This window comes from Genypterus blacodes, unplaced genomic scaffold, assembly GCF_046128005.1.
Source record: "Genypterus blacodes isolate CSIRO-AG114 ecotype Tasmania unplaced genomic scaffold, CSIRO-AGI_Gbla_v1 ptg000073l_1, whole genome shotgun sequence".
Taxonomy (NCBI): Eukaryota; Metazoa; Chordata; class Actinopteri; order Ophidiiformes; family Ophidiidae; genus Genypterus; species Genypterus blacodes.
The window spans coordinates 872,040-885,302 of record NW_027466883.1 but is presented as its reverse complement, the minus strand read 5'-3'; the positions used below and the strand labels follow the sequence as shown (position 1 = coordinate 885,302).

Here is a 13,263-nt window from a genome sequence, read left to right as displayed (position 1 = left end):
GAGAGAATGACAAATTTTGATTTGTGCAGATCCTAACATTTCATTATTTTTCTCTTAAAATAACAGTGTAGGACAGTTTTGACTCTAAAAAATAAGTAAAGGATAAAAAATGTATGATTAATGAAATGATTCTTGTTAGTTTTCAGTTTGATTATTTGAGTTAAATCTCAGAAACGTTCCTCCAAACAAGATGAAATGCTTGATTTATTGTTGGAAATTTGTTTTAAATATATTAAAAAGTAAGAGTTTACTATTGCTGCATTTCATTATAGAAAAGTCTTAAACTGCACTGTTGTGTGATTCATGTCTGAGTCCACACTTTAGGCATCAGAGGGTTAAACGTACAAAAGTATGATGCTCATATTATTCAGATCATCATAGTGGTTTTGCTTCTATAGCAGCATCTTTGGCTACCAAATAATTGATTTCAAAAACAGTTTGAATTCCTAGATGTATTTTCCTCCCTTCCAGGCAGCTTCCCTCAGGTCTGCACACTCTCACATTGCTGCACATTAGCTCACATAGATGATGTAAATGAGCTCAGCCGCAGCTGAATTCATTTGAATGCGTTAGCCCTAATAACAACATCACACTGGGCCCTTTAGAACGCATCTTACGCATTTCTGGAAGGCAACGGAGCACAAAGAAAGTGTTCACTGCTGCCTGAATTCTAATTTTTAGATAAAACTGCCAGGCTATATGCCAGGAAATATATAAGTAATGCTGCTGTCATCCAAACATTTCAATAGAAGGAGGAGAGGAAAACTGACCGGACGAGCATCGCCATCACTGCTTTGTCCTTTGAGTTCTAGATTGACACAAAAATACACAATTCTTGATGAATCAATTCCCTTTTTTCAAAGTAACCCTCTCAGAACAATGAAATTAATGCTGTAGTGAAATGAATAGAAAACAATCATCTGCCTAGAAGGTTGGAAAATAGATTCAGCAATCTAAAATGTTAGAGGTTTTGAGAGTTTGAGGTTATATTTAGTTACAATAATGAAACCAATCAGCTAACCAATTATCTCTTTTGCTGATTGAACACTCATTCCACACACTGTTCCTCCTTTATTACCTCTGTGCCAACCATATTCTGTTTGCATGGTTCTCTTTTGCCTATTCTGTCCCATGTTTCCCCATTCCCATCCACCACCACATACACACACACACATACATACACACACCACCTCTTTCCCAGCTGTTGGAGTGGATCCGCCGTACCATCCCCTGGCTGGAGAACCGCATGCCCGAGAACACCATGCAGGCCATGCAGCAGAAGCTGGAAGACTTCAGAGATTACCGCCGCCTCCACAAGCCGCCCAAAGTGCAGGAGAAGTGCCAGCTGGAGATCAACTTCAACACGCTGCAAACCAAGCTGAGGCTCAGCAACCGGCCAGCCTTCATGCCCTCAGAGGGAAAGATGGTCTCGGTAGGTCACAGCAGCTTCTGAAAGAGCTGCAACAGACAGGGCAAACTGATTACCAAGTGGTTACCTAGAATAATTTTAACACAAGTACGTCTAGAATCTCAAAAGCGTCCATCTTTATTACTGAAAGCCCCGCTCTGTCCACACTGGAATGGAGACAATGGTGGAAACCAAAATATATCATTTTAAAGATTGACTGTTTTCAACACGAATCTGAACAAATGTTTTCTTCTCTTGTGCAGGACATCAACAATGCATGGGGAAACCTAGAGGGAGCAGAGAAAGGCTACGAAGAGTGGCTCCTCAACGAGATCCGCAGGCTGGAAAGACTTGACCACCTGGCGGAGAAGTTCCGTCAGAAAGCAGCCATCCATGAAGCTTGGACTGAAGGTAATTGTTGATACAGGAGGTCTGGCCTCTATCTGGCTGATTGTACTTTGTTTGAACTATTTTATGAACAATAGTGCAGGACAAAACGTGTTGTGATGCCGTTTCAGTCCCATGTTGCGTCTGTCTCCCCCTGCAGGCAAGGAGGAGATGCTGCAGCACAAGGACTACGAGACGGCCTCTCTGTCAGAGATCAAGGCTCTGCTGAAGAAGCACGAGGCCTTTGAGAGTGACCTGGCCGCACACCAGGACCGCGTAGAGCAGATCGCAGCCATCGCACAGGAGTTAAAGTACGTGATGGCGATCGGCGCATGTTGTTAACTGCATGTTGCTGTATTTCATGCTGAAATACAGCAAGCAGAGTGGATGCTGTGAATGGTCGGTTTAGGGCTTGGGGGTTAAGTGGACTTCCTGTTAGATAAACACAGGGATCGTCATCTGTTTTCATTTGCAGCGTTTCTGTTCTTCCATGTTTGCTTTGACCCCCCCCAACACACACACACACCTCTTACCCACTCTTCTTCGTGTGTTGGTGTGTATCTGACATTGTCCGCAAGACATGAGAGACAGTCTCTGTAAGCCATGAAAAGAGGCTCTTTTGAATTTGTATCACTTGATTTGCAGATGCGTATGATTTCAAAACTAAAGTGAAAAGAAAAAAATACCTGATAAAGAAATGCACACACAGAGTAAAATGGATCAACGAAAGAGTCCAAAACAACAACATGCATAAATAACAAGAAAGGGGGGTAACGTATACGGTATATTTAAAAAAGTAGTGATGCAGCTAATAATAATATCTTATTCTCTGTTCTGTGTGTGATGCAGTGAGCTGGACTACTACGACTCCCCCAGTGTAAACGCTCGCTGCCAGCGGATCTGTGACCAGTGGGACGCGCTGGGAGCTCTGACCCAGAAACGTAGCGAGGCTTTGCAGGTGAGCGGGGTTAAGAAAGACACCCTGGGGTGCCCTATTCTTTTGAGAGCGAACACAAACGTCTTTTGAGTAAGTGTGGAGTCACATTTCTAACGGCTGTAATCACTCACTTTGTAGTCCCTGTTTGTAGGTTCCCTCCGCCCCCTCTTTGGGACCACTTAGACCAAAAAATAATTACACATTTAGAGACGAACGTGCTCTCCCACACAGCGAGCAGCTGTGAGGAGACTGTGTGAGTTACTGCAGGCCTTAAACTCTTTGCTGGGTCCAAAAATTGTTAAAAATTTGCTTTTTAATGTTCTACAGAGAACTGAGAAGCTGCTTGAGACCATTGACCAGTTGTACCTTGAGTTTGCCAAAAGAGCGGCTCCATTCAACAACTGGATGGAGGGCGCCATGGAAGACCTGCAGGACACTTTCATCGTTCACACCATCGAAGAGATCCAGGTGAGTACAGTGCAGATTTACAGGATGACCTCACTAACGCACACATAGAATCAAACTGTACATAGTGACCAAAATTGCTTGTTGCCACTCAGTGTGCACAGTGGAAATAGAACATCATTTGTATGTTTGCGTTAGGGGTTGAGCACCGCCCACGAGCAGTTCAAAGCCACGCTGCCCGAGGCGGACAAAGAGCGCTTGGCGATTCTGGGCATCCACAACGAGATCGCCAAGATCGTCCAGACTTATCACGTGAACATGGCCGGAACCAACCCCTACACCACCATCAACCCTCAGGAGATTAACGCCAAATGGGACAAGGTAACAAGAATCTAGGTTTAGTAGGACGGGTGAGTGTGTAGTGAGATAATTAAGATCAATCGCCTTCAGTATAATCTTGTCTTGCGCAATTTGTGGGCATTTGAAGAGAAATGCGTTCAATGAACATTCACACCCATTCCTCATAATTTAGTATTACATGAACCCAATTCACCTTCTCATGATTTCCCTCCCCAGGTCAGGCAGCTGGTGCCTCAGCGTGACCAGGCTCTGATCGAGGAACACGCACGGCAGCAGAACAACGAGCGTCTGCGCAGACAGTTTGCCAACCAGGCAAATGTCATCGGGCCCTGGATCCAGACCAAGATGGAGGTCAGTCTAAAGCAGAGTTTAACAATCCAGAATGTTTACATGACAGAAAGGTGAGAGGCAGAGAGATGAATGCCACAGAGAAATGGCGAGTGTTCAGGAGTATAATGTCTCTCTCCCTGTCTCACCGTGCGCTTCCCTGCAGGAAATCGGCCGCATCTCCATTGAATTGCACGGCACCCTGGAGGACCAGCTGACACACCTACGCCAGTACGAGAAGAGCATCATAAACTACAAGCCAAAGATCGACCAGCTGGAGGGAGACCACCAGCTCATCCAGGAAGCCCTCATCTTTGACAACAAACATACCAACTACACCATGGAGGTAAATCCTGGAGCGCATCTTGAGAATATGCCTGGATCTCCCAGATCCCTTTAGTTTTGTGTGTTTGTTTGTCAAACAGCTGGTGTCAGACCACAGGGAATGCACAAGATGATATATGAAATTGTGTAAAGTGAGACGGAAGTAAATTTGGTGTTTTTAATTTCAAATTGGATATTTTTCTGCATCTTGTTTATGCCGTCACTACCGAGACCCCCCTGAGCTTTGCCGTCTCTCTCTCCCACGCAGCACATCCGCGTGGGCTGGGAGCAGCTACTCACAACCATCGCCCGCACCATCAATGAGATCGAGAACCAGATCTTGACGCGAGACGCCAAAGGCATCAGCCAGGAGCAGCTGAATGAGTTCCGGGCATCCTTCAACCACTTCGACAGGGTCAGTAGTCCCGAGTCACACAGCAGATTGAAAGGCAAGGCGAGGCGTTGTGGGAGGCACGACGTTCGTCACGGACAGCAAAGGCTTTGTGATTAGATTTAGACTTCATCAACAGAGCGAAGAAGCAGAGGTGAGACCATGATGCTTGGGGTCTAAGGCCATTCGTGTCCTGTCATGCTGCCCGAGGTGTAGCTAATGGCAACAAAGCCGTGTGCGTGTGTGCGTGTGTGTGCGTGTGTGTGCGTGCGTGCGTGCGTGCGTGCGTGCGTGCGTGCGTGCGTGCGTGCGTGCGTGCGTGCGTGCGTGCGTGCGTGCGTGCGTGCGTGCGTGCGTGCGTGCGTGCGTGCGTGCGTGCGTGCGTGCGTGTGTGCGTGCGTGTGTGCGTGTGTGTGTCCAATGCTCTTTTTTTTATTTGGTATTTTGTCACTTAAACGATAATTTCAACCAAATCATCAGATTAAAGGATCAGTGAAGTATATTAAATAGGATTTGAAACACTTTGCCAGGCTGATGGTTAAACACGGTTGGGGTATCCAGTAAGAACAATTGTGTTGATAGATTTGTAGGGCGACAGCATATCTTTCCATTGATGGTTGTCTCTGTATCTACCTGCTGCAGCCTCAGCCTCAGCCTGGTGTTTACACTGCGGCTCAGCGTGTCAGAAACAACACCAATTATGGATGAGTTTTTATTTAGCTCCTCTACTCTCCTCCCCACTAAGAGCTCCTGAGGACTCTGTGGGCCATTACCTCATGCATTCTTCCACAGCTGCCCTATTGTTAATCAATAACTATGGTTGATGATCGGAGCCCTCGGGGGAGCTGGCTGCGCCTGTGTTTCATATTTCATCATGGTGACCTTAATGAAATAAGGTTCCATCTCAGACCCTCAGATCTGTTTAGACATGCAGCCTTTAAAGCCACTTCATCTAGATGAACTCTACTCAACTATTGACTTTTTAAAATACCTCCACAAGCACATCAAGCATCTGTCGCCCACTACATTTATGTGCTTTACTCATTTTAATCTAAAATGTCAGATAGAACCTGATAAAACCGAGGTCGGAGGTCGCGGTTTGTTCGACTCATCATTAGGTCCGTATCAGTCACAGTAAACAATGCAGCAAGAATAGGGGGCATTGTTATTGTTAACTGTGCGTGTGTAATACCTGTAGTTAAATTTCTGACCAGCTGTGCTGAAGGTGTCCTGGTTAACCCCATTAATGGACACCTGCCAATCAGGTGTTCCCTCTGAACGTGGTGTCAAAAAAAATCAATGTAAAGGGAAAATGAGAAGTTACTGCAAAAAATCGAAAAAGTTGTACTGTCATTAAGTATTTCCCACTTCTGCACCTGGGCACAGATGCCAGTCATATTATGTGTTGTGAAGTACAAGTGTCACTGATGATATGAATAACCTCACCCCAAGGCCGTTGTAGTCTGCCTGCCACACTGCACATTAACGCCTCTGAATGCTCTCGCCCAGCATGGCAGCGCTGCTGCCACCGTGTGTTCACCTGCCAGATCCTAATGAATATGCACTGTGTTCTCTGTTGTCCTCTATCTCTCATGCATGGCCCTCACCCCTCACCTCCCCCCTCACCTATGCATGGTGCAACCCCCCCTCACCCCCTCTCAACACCAACACCCCCCCTCACCACCCATGTCCTGCCCCCGCCCACCGTCACTGACACCCCCCCTGTATGTGTGCTGCATGGCCTGTGGCCCCCCGACGCCTCGCCTGGCTCTGGCCTGCCACCCCCCCAGGACCACTCGGGCACACTGGGCGCAGAGGAGTTCAAGGCCTGCCTGATCAGCCTGGGCTTCGATATCGCCAACGATGCACAGGTACATTACCGTAGCTGCACCCCCTGCGGTGAGAAAGGTTTAACTTTCTTTTTTTTTGTTCTTTTCGCTTTTTGTTTCCTTCCTTCCTTCCTTCCTTCCGTCCTTGTACTTCCACCCCTCCCTCCCCCTCTGTCCCTGCCTTTCCTACTCCCGCTGGATTTCCGTCGCGATTCCCTCATCTTTCAACATCCATATTCTGGATGGTTGCGGCTTTCTCTCTGAATTCTGCTCATCCTTTATTCCTCCTATGATCCTATCCTATCTACCCCTGCTGCTCCCTCTCTATATCTCTCTCCTCCTCCTGGTTTGGTTTGTCCATCGCGGACCTTGTAGAAGAGAACAGGGATCATGGATGCTGAAGACTTCAAAACCTGCCTTATCTCCGTGGGTTACAACCTGGTAAAGCCATGAGCACTCTTCAAGTATGCAAATACCGTATGAACATGTGTGCAGCAGAAGGTGACTATTATGAAAGGAAATGGAACGTGACATTCTTTAATTTATCATGTAGGTATATTTGAATTTTCAATGTAAACTTTCACATATTGAATCAACAAGTCCTGAAGGCTGGCTGATTAAACATTTTAGCAAATTAAATATTTGTCCACAACAGCATTTTCAAAATACCCACTAGAACTCATGTATGCAGGATGTACTGATACTCAGCTGTGTTTTCAGTCTGTTGCCGGGGAGATTGTCTCCGTGGTAACCGAGCTTCACAGACCCTCTCTGTTGTCATCAGGGTGAGAACGAATTCTCCCGCATCATGAGCATAGTGGATCCCAACCGGATGGGCCTCGTCACCTTCCAGGCCTTCATCGACTTCATGTCGCGCGAGACGGCCGACACAGACACTGCCGACCAAGTTGTGGCCTCCTTCAAGGTCCTGGCAGGGGATAAGGTACAACAACACCCAAACAAGTAACACTGGTGCACAGTCGATAGTGAAGATGAATGTTGTAACCCAGAAATGGAGATCGGAAAGCCTGTAATCTCTCCATCGGGCGATCGTCATTTAAGAGTACTTTTTAGTTTTCTATCAATGCTGCTAAAGGGTTATTTTAGACTGATGAGCCTTTTGCTGTATTCCCTAATTTGTACTGTGTTATTTATAGCCGTGAGTTTGTGTTTGAGCTGAGTGGGATTGTGTGGGTTTGGCTTTAAGTCATAGGAATTTGTTTTGGAATTGTTTTTCTTTCATGCATGTCCCATCATCTGCCTTTCCTGGGGACACGGAGCAATAATAGGCACCGACACGAATGTATTTCTTTGTCTCCTCCCCTAACAGAACTACATCCTGGCTGACGAGCTGCGCCGTGAGCTGCCCCCGGACCAGGCGGAGTACTGCATTGTCCGCATGGCTCCCTACACCGGCCCCGACGGCGTGCCCGGAGCCCTTGACTACATGTCGTTCTCTACTGCCTTGTACGGGGAGAGCGACCTCTGAACCCTCTTTCAAGTCGTTCCTAACCTGGGACCCCCAGCTGAGCTGCTCTGATCACCGCCGCGTCCCCCATCACCACCTTGCCCCATTGCTCACTTTTGTACGTCTCTGGCCTTATCTTTTTGTCATTATCTTCCATTTCTTCCTCCTGGCCCCCCCCTCCCACCTTTCCATCCTCCTCCTCATCCTCCTCACCGCTCCCTCACACTCTGTCTCCGTTGTATTTGCTTCCCACGCAATGCAGCAACTCTCCGGGTTTACAAAGAGAGAGAGAGAGAAAACGTTTGTTTCTGTTTTTATTTTCTTGTTGTCATTGTTCTTCTTCATAAAATGAATAAAGTTAACATATTTTATTATACGGAACAAAAAAAGGTATTTTTCTTCACCTGATTGAAAATAAGAGAAAATTGTAATAAAGAAATACTGCTATACTTTCTCCACTTCTTATTCTCTGTTCCACTGGGATAAGCGTCTGTATGTTTTTATTGACAATCTATGCAATTAGCTGTGTCTCCTATAGAGCAACTTAGAATAATGGACATTGTGGAAGCTAAATGCCTGTATCACATAAGCAATCAAATCATTCTTAGGCTCTGGAGTTCATCATAAGATAACTGCACATATCAAACAAATAAGCTAAAATGACTTTAACAGGGTAAAACAATGAAAGAAGTCGGAATGTTCTCAGAACCAAAAAAAAAAGAGAAGAAAAAAATAAATTGGTTGCTGACTTTGTAGTGCAGATTATCTGGTTACTGCCACAACATTATCAGTGTAGTATAAACTCAAACTACAGGGGTTTCTACAGGCTTGCTGCCCAATCTGCAACTAAAATATTTAATCATCAGACATTTTAGAAACGTATATATTATGCTAATGCAGCCATCAATCTCTCTGCAAACGAATTTGAATTTAAAGAGAACATAACACTTCTAAAAAACAGTTATAAAATCTAAAACAATTACTAACAACTATAATTGTAATGATTTATAAGGCACTATGCACAGCGGAACTATGAATATGTCCTCGGATCACTCCGGACTATTTAGTGCGTCGGACCGCTCATAGGAATCGCTTCCCGGCTGTGACCTGTTCTCGTTGAATCATGAAAATGGGACAATAACCTCAGAATAGACATGTTTAATTTAAAGGCACTGCGGAAAAATAAAACAGTCCAATATGGAGTCCCCATGCTGGTAAGTTACTTTAACATAAACGTTACTTTTATCGCTAATAACTGCGACAAGCCTGTTGGGTAACGACAGCTGACTGTACTTGTCTGTTTTGTCCTAGTTTGTCCTCATTGTTAAAGAATATATGTTAATAATGCAACATAACCCTAAACAAGAGATTCAAAATTCCTAGTCCGCCTGAAACACAACTCGATATCTCTAGCGACAGTGCAACAATTTGAGTCAGAAGGTAAATGTGTTTATTTATACCTTTTAATGAATTCCACACTGGAATATGCAGCATAAAGCCTTTGGTTACAGACAGGTTATGGTGTCGCGGTGTGTGTTTGTGTTGGTAATGAGATATTTAATCATATAAACTGAGGGAATTGCTTGAAAGAGAACCATAACACACACAGCCAGTTGGTGTGTGGTGTGTTAGAGGTAGACCTTCCTGTATTGGCTGGTTCAAACAGTCATGGATGAAGCATAATGTGGCTTTTAAATGGGTCTTATGTGATATTTGGCTCTACGGCCAGTCTATAGTTGCCTTTAAGATAAACACGGAGGTATAAAGAGCTGCATTTGTGCCCTTTTGATGTGATATTTTGGAGAAAATGAAACATCAGACAGCTCCTTACCTGCTGAATTAATTGTTTAAAGTGTGGAAGTGGCTTGTAAGTTGCTACATTTTGCAGGTTTCACCACCTTTGTGGCTTCAAAAGTCACTTTCCTGACTTTGCACATTTTAAAAATGAGCAATTCTGTTGTATTTGTTTATCTCTCTTTATATACTAACACTGCTAACCATCACACATCAGCACCAGCTGAAAGTCTTCAGTCTTCATGACAAGTGACAATGGTGGGCTGTGTACTGTTTTTTTTGTGATATAAAGTTGACTTCTTTCTTCTTTAACTTCATTGATGGGAGTTTCTTAAGTTTTTATTTTCATCCAGTTGCTCATAGTTGGAGGTTCCTTCGGCCTGCGAGAGTTTACACAAATTCGATACGATGCCCAGAAGAGAAAAAGGGTAAGTAACAAAGAAATCTTTATTATTCTACCTTATTATATCTTTAACATCTCTCAGCCCAAATTTCTTGACAGTGGATTATGTTGAAATCTACATTATATGGCACAAAAAGAACATTTTATACACTTTTATACACTTATAAGTTCAAGTTCTGCATAACCTGTGTGCAATTACTCCTCCTAGTGGTCATAGCGGTAATTGCACATTAGTTTCTTCATCATTTGGTGGTAGGTGGAGAGTAAAAATAGCCTACATGTGGAGCTCTGTTCACACCTGCTGTCCTCAGGATCATTGCTCAGCATTGTTTGTAGGCTTATTTCCCTTTTATTTTACTGGGTTAGAATCAGGATACTCACTTTGTCTCGGTACGTGAGACACTTGCGGGCACGCTGCACTGACAGGCTCTCTCCAAGCTGATAAGTGTGAGTACAAGAGCAGGAGGTGCAAACGAGCTCTCATAATTCATCAAAATGACAGAAGCGATTCATTAAAAAGACAGAGGACCGACTCTTTATTACACGCCGTTACAGTGTGATGAGCTTGCGTGGGGGGACGCCGATGCATGTCAGCTGGTCGGGAGCCAGATGAGTGGGACGTTGTTGGCAGGCGGGGGTCAGGCCGCCCGCGGACACCGTCCCTCTGCTCTGAAGCGGCCCGCGGCACATGTAGGCCCTCTTTTTGGCCTCAGCTCGGCCTCGTCTGCAGGCGTGTCACTTAAAGCATGGAGAAGCCAAACAGTTGTCAATATGTTTGTGATTAAAAGCATTTCCGCGGCTCTTATGAGGTCTATTGTTCCATTGTTCCAGTGTTTAATCCTCTGAGGTGTTCGCCCACTTAAGTTATTAAACCCGCTGTCAGGGAACTAAGTCACTGTATGATCCGATTTGCATTTCTCTCTTTAATGAATCCATTTTTCCTGGAGGCACAGATGAACTTTTGTTTGTGTGTGTGTGGGGGTGTAGAGTGAAGAACACATGCGTCGCTGCTACAGGACTAATTACTTAGTATATTAATTCTCTAGTCTGGATGTTGCAAATGTTTAGATTATTTATTTACTGTTGTGGTGTCGGTCTAATTAAAAATCAGCTGCGGAATTATAAAACTCATCAGTCACCGGAGTTACTGTAGCATTATTGCCATGAAATATTAGAACTCGTTAAAATTAATGGATTCACAACAGGATTCATCTCGGGCCTGTTCTCGGGCGAAATCAATCTGATTTGCAAATTTCCAGATCGCCTCATTGGTCTTAACTTGTTCCAAGAGCGTCTGGCAGAGAATTAGTTCAGATTTACTCGACGCCGCTCGTGTTTTGCCAAATCAGGCCGAATAATTAACAGGGTAAGAAACAGGATGAGTCGGATCCTCCCTCCGGGTTCAGGAGATGACACCTAGGAAGCGGGTCAGGAAAAGTCTTCAGCTTCTGCAGCTAAATGTCTGTTACCTCACCCCATCTCCAGATGTCATCAGTCATACATTAAACAAATGATTCAGCGAGCATTGGAAGGGAAGATGCTTCTTCGGTCAATATGTGCAACCATATAACCCTCATCTTTAATCACTCTTTTCTTGATTTGTAATCTCTGTAAGCACTCATGAGTTCTAATATTTTCGCTGCCGGTCAGTGAAGATTCGCTCTCAAATCTCTTAAGTGTTGTAAACATGCAAAGCCCCCGTTACACATCGCCTCTGCTCTCTCTCAGCTGGATCCTTCGCTGGAAGCCAAGGTGAACGTGGAGAAGCAGCCTGTCATACTGGAGGAGGAGTATAAGGTAACTGCGTGCGTGTGCGTGTGTGTGGAAAGCATTAAGCACATCTGTTTTGGTGTAAATCCCCCCAGATGTTGATGATGTTGACAGATATCAGTACAAACAATTTATTTACAACTGATAATTATAGATTTGTTATCCTCTTCAGAAGGCAAAATGAACAATAATGAGTCCAACTTCAGTCCTTGCAAACGACCATGTACATGTTTGGCTTATTGGCTCGCTGAAAATCAAACTCTGGATGAATTTCCTCCCTGCAGAAGATGAAGGATTTGAAGTTGGACGAGTGGAGGAACATCCGCGGCCCTCGTCCCTGGGAGAACTCGAAGGACTACCAGGAGCAGCAGCGCGGCAGCCAGAGTAAAGCGGCGTGAGGCTGCTGGACGGGCGGACGCACCGCCGAGGCCCAATTAGCTCCAACTGCATGTTAGGCCTCTGCCTTTGTTGGACCTTTGTAAAGCTGTAAATCGTTTGTAACTATGATATATTCGCTCTAGAGTTGAATACATTTTTATCTCCTACAGCCAGAACTTTGAAACCAGTTCGAGGTTGGTCTTAAATGACAAATAGACATGGGAGTTTATGGTTTTATGTGTTAAGAAAACAGCAGTCACCTGTTTGTGAGTCAAAGTAACCAGTAGATGGCGCCACGCTTAACATGCAGAGCGACAGGTAGGGGCTCATTTATAAATGGATCTTTTTCACGTCTCCATAAATTATGAATTATTACTCCAAATTGTAACTTTTACTCTCATTGTGTTTTTGACAAAGGCTCATAGACGTTTGCGAGTCTGTGTCTACAGCAACACTGCTCTGATTTACAAGTCGAAAGTATGAAAGAATAAATAACCCATCAGTCCAGCGTTTCCTCTGGCTTTATGGGTCCCGACAGTAATCTGTTTCTCTGACAGTTATTACTTTCAATACGCTGGATTTATTACGTTTATTATGGAAATAGTATTACCTTTGCTTCTTTGTCCTACAAAACAAAAAGAACACGATTTTAGCTGCACGCCACAATGTCGGGAGATTGACACATCCTAGTTAATGGCTGCGTGACATTTGTTCAGCAGCTCTCGATTCAATTTGTGGAATAGAAAGAAACGTTTAGTAAATATAAATACTGGAAATGTCCTGGGATTTTTATGTTCATCGTTTTTGTAAAATAATAGTCTTATTTCGGTGGCACAAAGCAGAGATGAGGATGATGTTCTCACCTGGATCTTGCTCAGTGTTTTGCTTTGCCTTAAGTGACTTGAACCTAATCCACCAAAAAATGATGTGAATGAAAAGAAACAAGCTATTGGATTAGGAGATCAACCTGAGCCGTTCTGATCAGGCGGTGTCTTTTCATGGATGTCTAGTACAGAATTCATTGTTTTTTGTGTGATGAATTGTTTAAATATAGAGCTTCCACATGTTGGTGCAGCTGTAAT

General features: G+C 44.4%; 2 protein-coding genes across 4 annotated transcripts in view; both read left to right on the top strand.

Moving 5' to 3' along the window:
- actn1 (actinin, alpha 1) overlaps positions 1–8,289 on the top strand; it is a 44,295-nt gene extending 36,006 nt beyond the window's left edge. Inside the window, exons 10-22 of one of the 3 annotated variants that reach the window (XM_076157739.1) lie at positions 1,202–1,432; positions 1,672–1,819; positions 1,956–2,106; positions 2,645–2,753; positions 3,060–3,200; positions 3,336–3,518; positions 3,714–3,848; positions 3,991–4,170; positions 4,417–4,563; positions 6,330–6,410; positions 6,744–6,809; positions 7,153–7,311; positions 7,699–8,289. In XM_076157739.1, coding sequence (XP_076013854.1) covers positions 1,202–1,432; positions 1,672–1,819; positions 1,956–2,106; positions 2,645–2,753; positions 3,060–3,200; positions 3,336–3,518; positions 3,714–3,848; positions 3,991–4,170; positions 4,417–4,563; positions 6,330–6,410; positions 6,744–6,809; positions 7,153–7,311; positions 7,699–7,857 — 1,890 coding nt within the window. In that variant the 3' untranslated portion in view covers positions 7,858–8,289. The remainder of the gene's footprint in view (positions 1–1,201; positions 1,433–1,671; positions 1,820–1,955; positions 2,107–2,644; positions 2,754–3,059; positions 3,201–3,335; positions 3,519–3,713; positions 3,849–3,990; positions 4,171–4,416; positions 4,564–6,329; positions 6,411–6,743; positions 6,810–7,152; positions 7,312–7,698) is intronic. The other 2 variants (XM_076157738.1, XM_076157737.1) reach the window with 2 other exon arrangements.
- Positions 8,290–8,903: 614 nt separating this feature from the next.
- Positions 8,904–12,713, top strand: cox16 (cytochrome c oxidase assembly factor COX16). The gene is made up of 4 exons (XM_076157751.1): positions 8,904–9,050; positions 9,984–10,058; positions 11,762–11,830; positions 12,088–12,713. The coding sequence occupies exons 1-4, from the start codon at positions 8,991–8,993 to the stop codon at positions 12,199–12,201; spliced, it is 318 nt and encodes a 105-aa protein (XP_076013866.1). The 5' UTR covers positions 8,904–8,990; the 3' UTR covers positions 12,202–12,713.
- Positions 12,714–13,263: the final 550 nt, after the last annotated feature.

Bases quoted from the DNA above. Each gene is read 5' to 3' on its own strand.
- cox16 (XM_076157751.1), top strand. From the start codon at position 8,991: ATGTTTAATTTAAAGGCACTGCGGAAAAATAAAACAGTCCAATATGGA. The intron at 9,051-9,983 runs GTAAGTTACTTT...ATTTTCATCCAG, and splicing joins AATATGGAGTCCCCATGCTG to TTGCTCATAGTTGGAGGTTC. The intron at 10,059-11,761 runs GTAAGTAACAAA...GCTCTCTCTCAG, and splicing joins ATGCCCAGAAGAGAAAAAGG to CTGGATCCTTCGCTGGAAGC.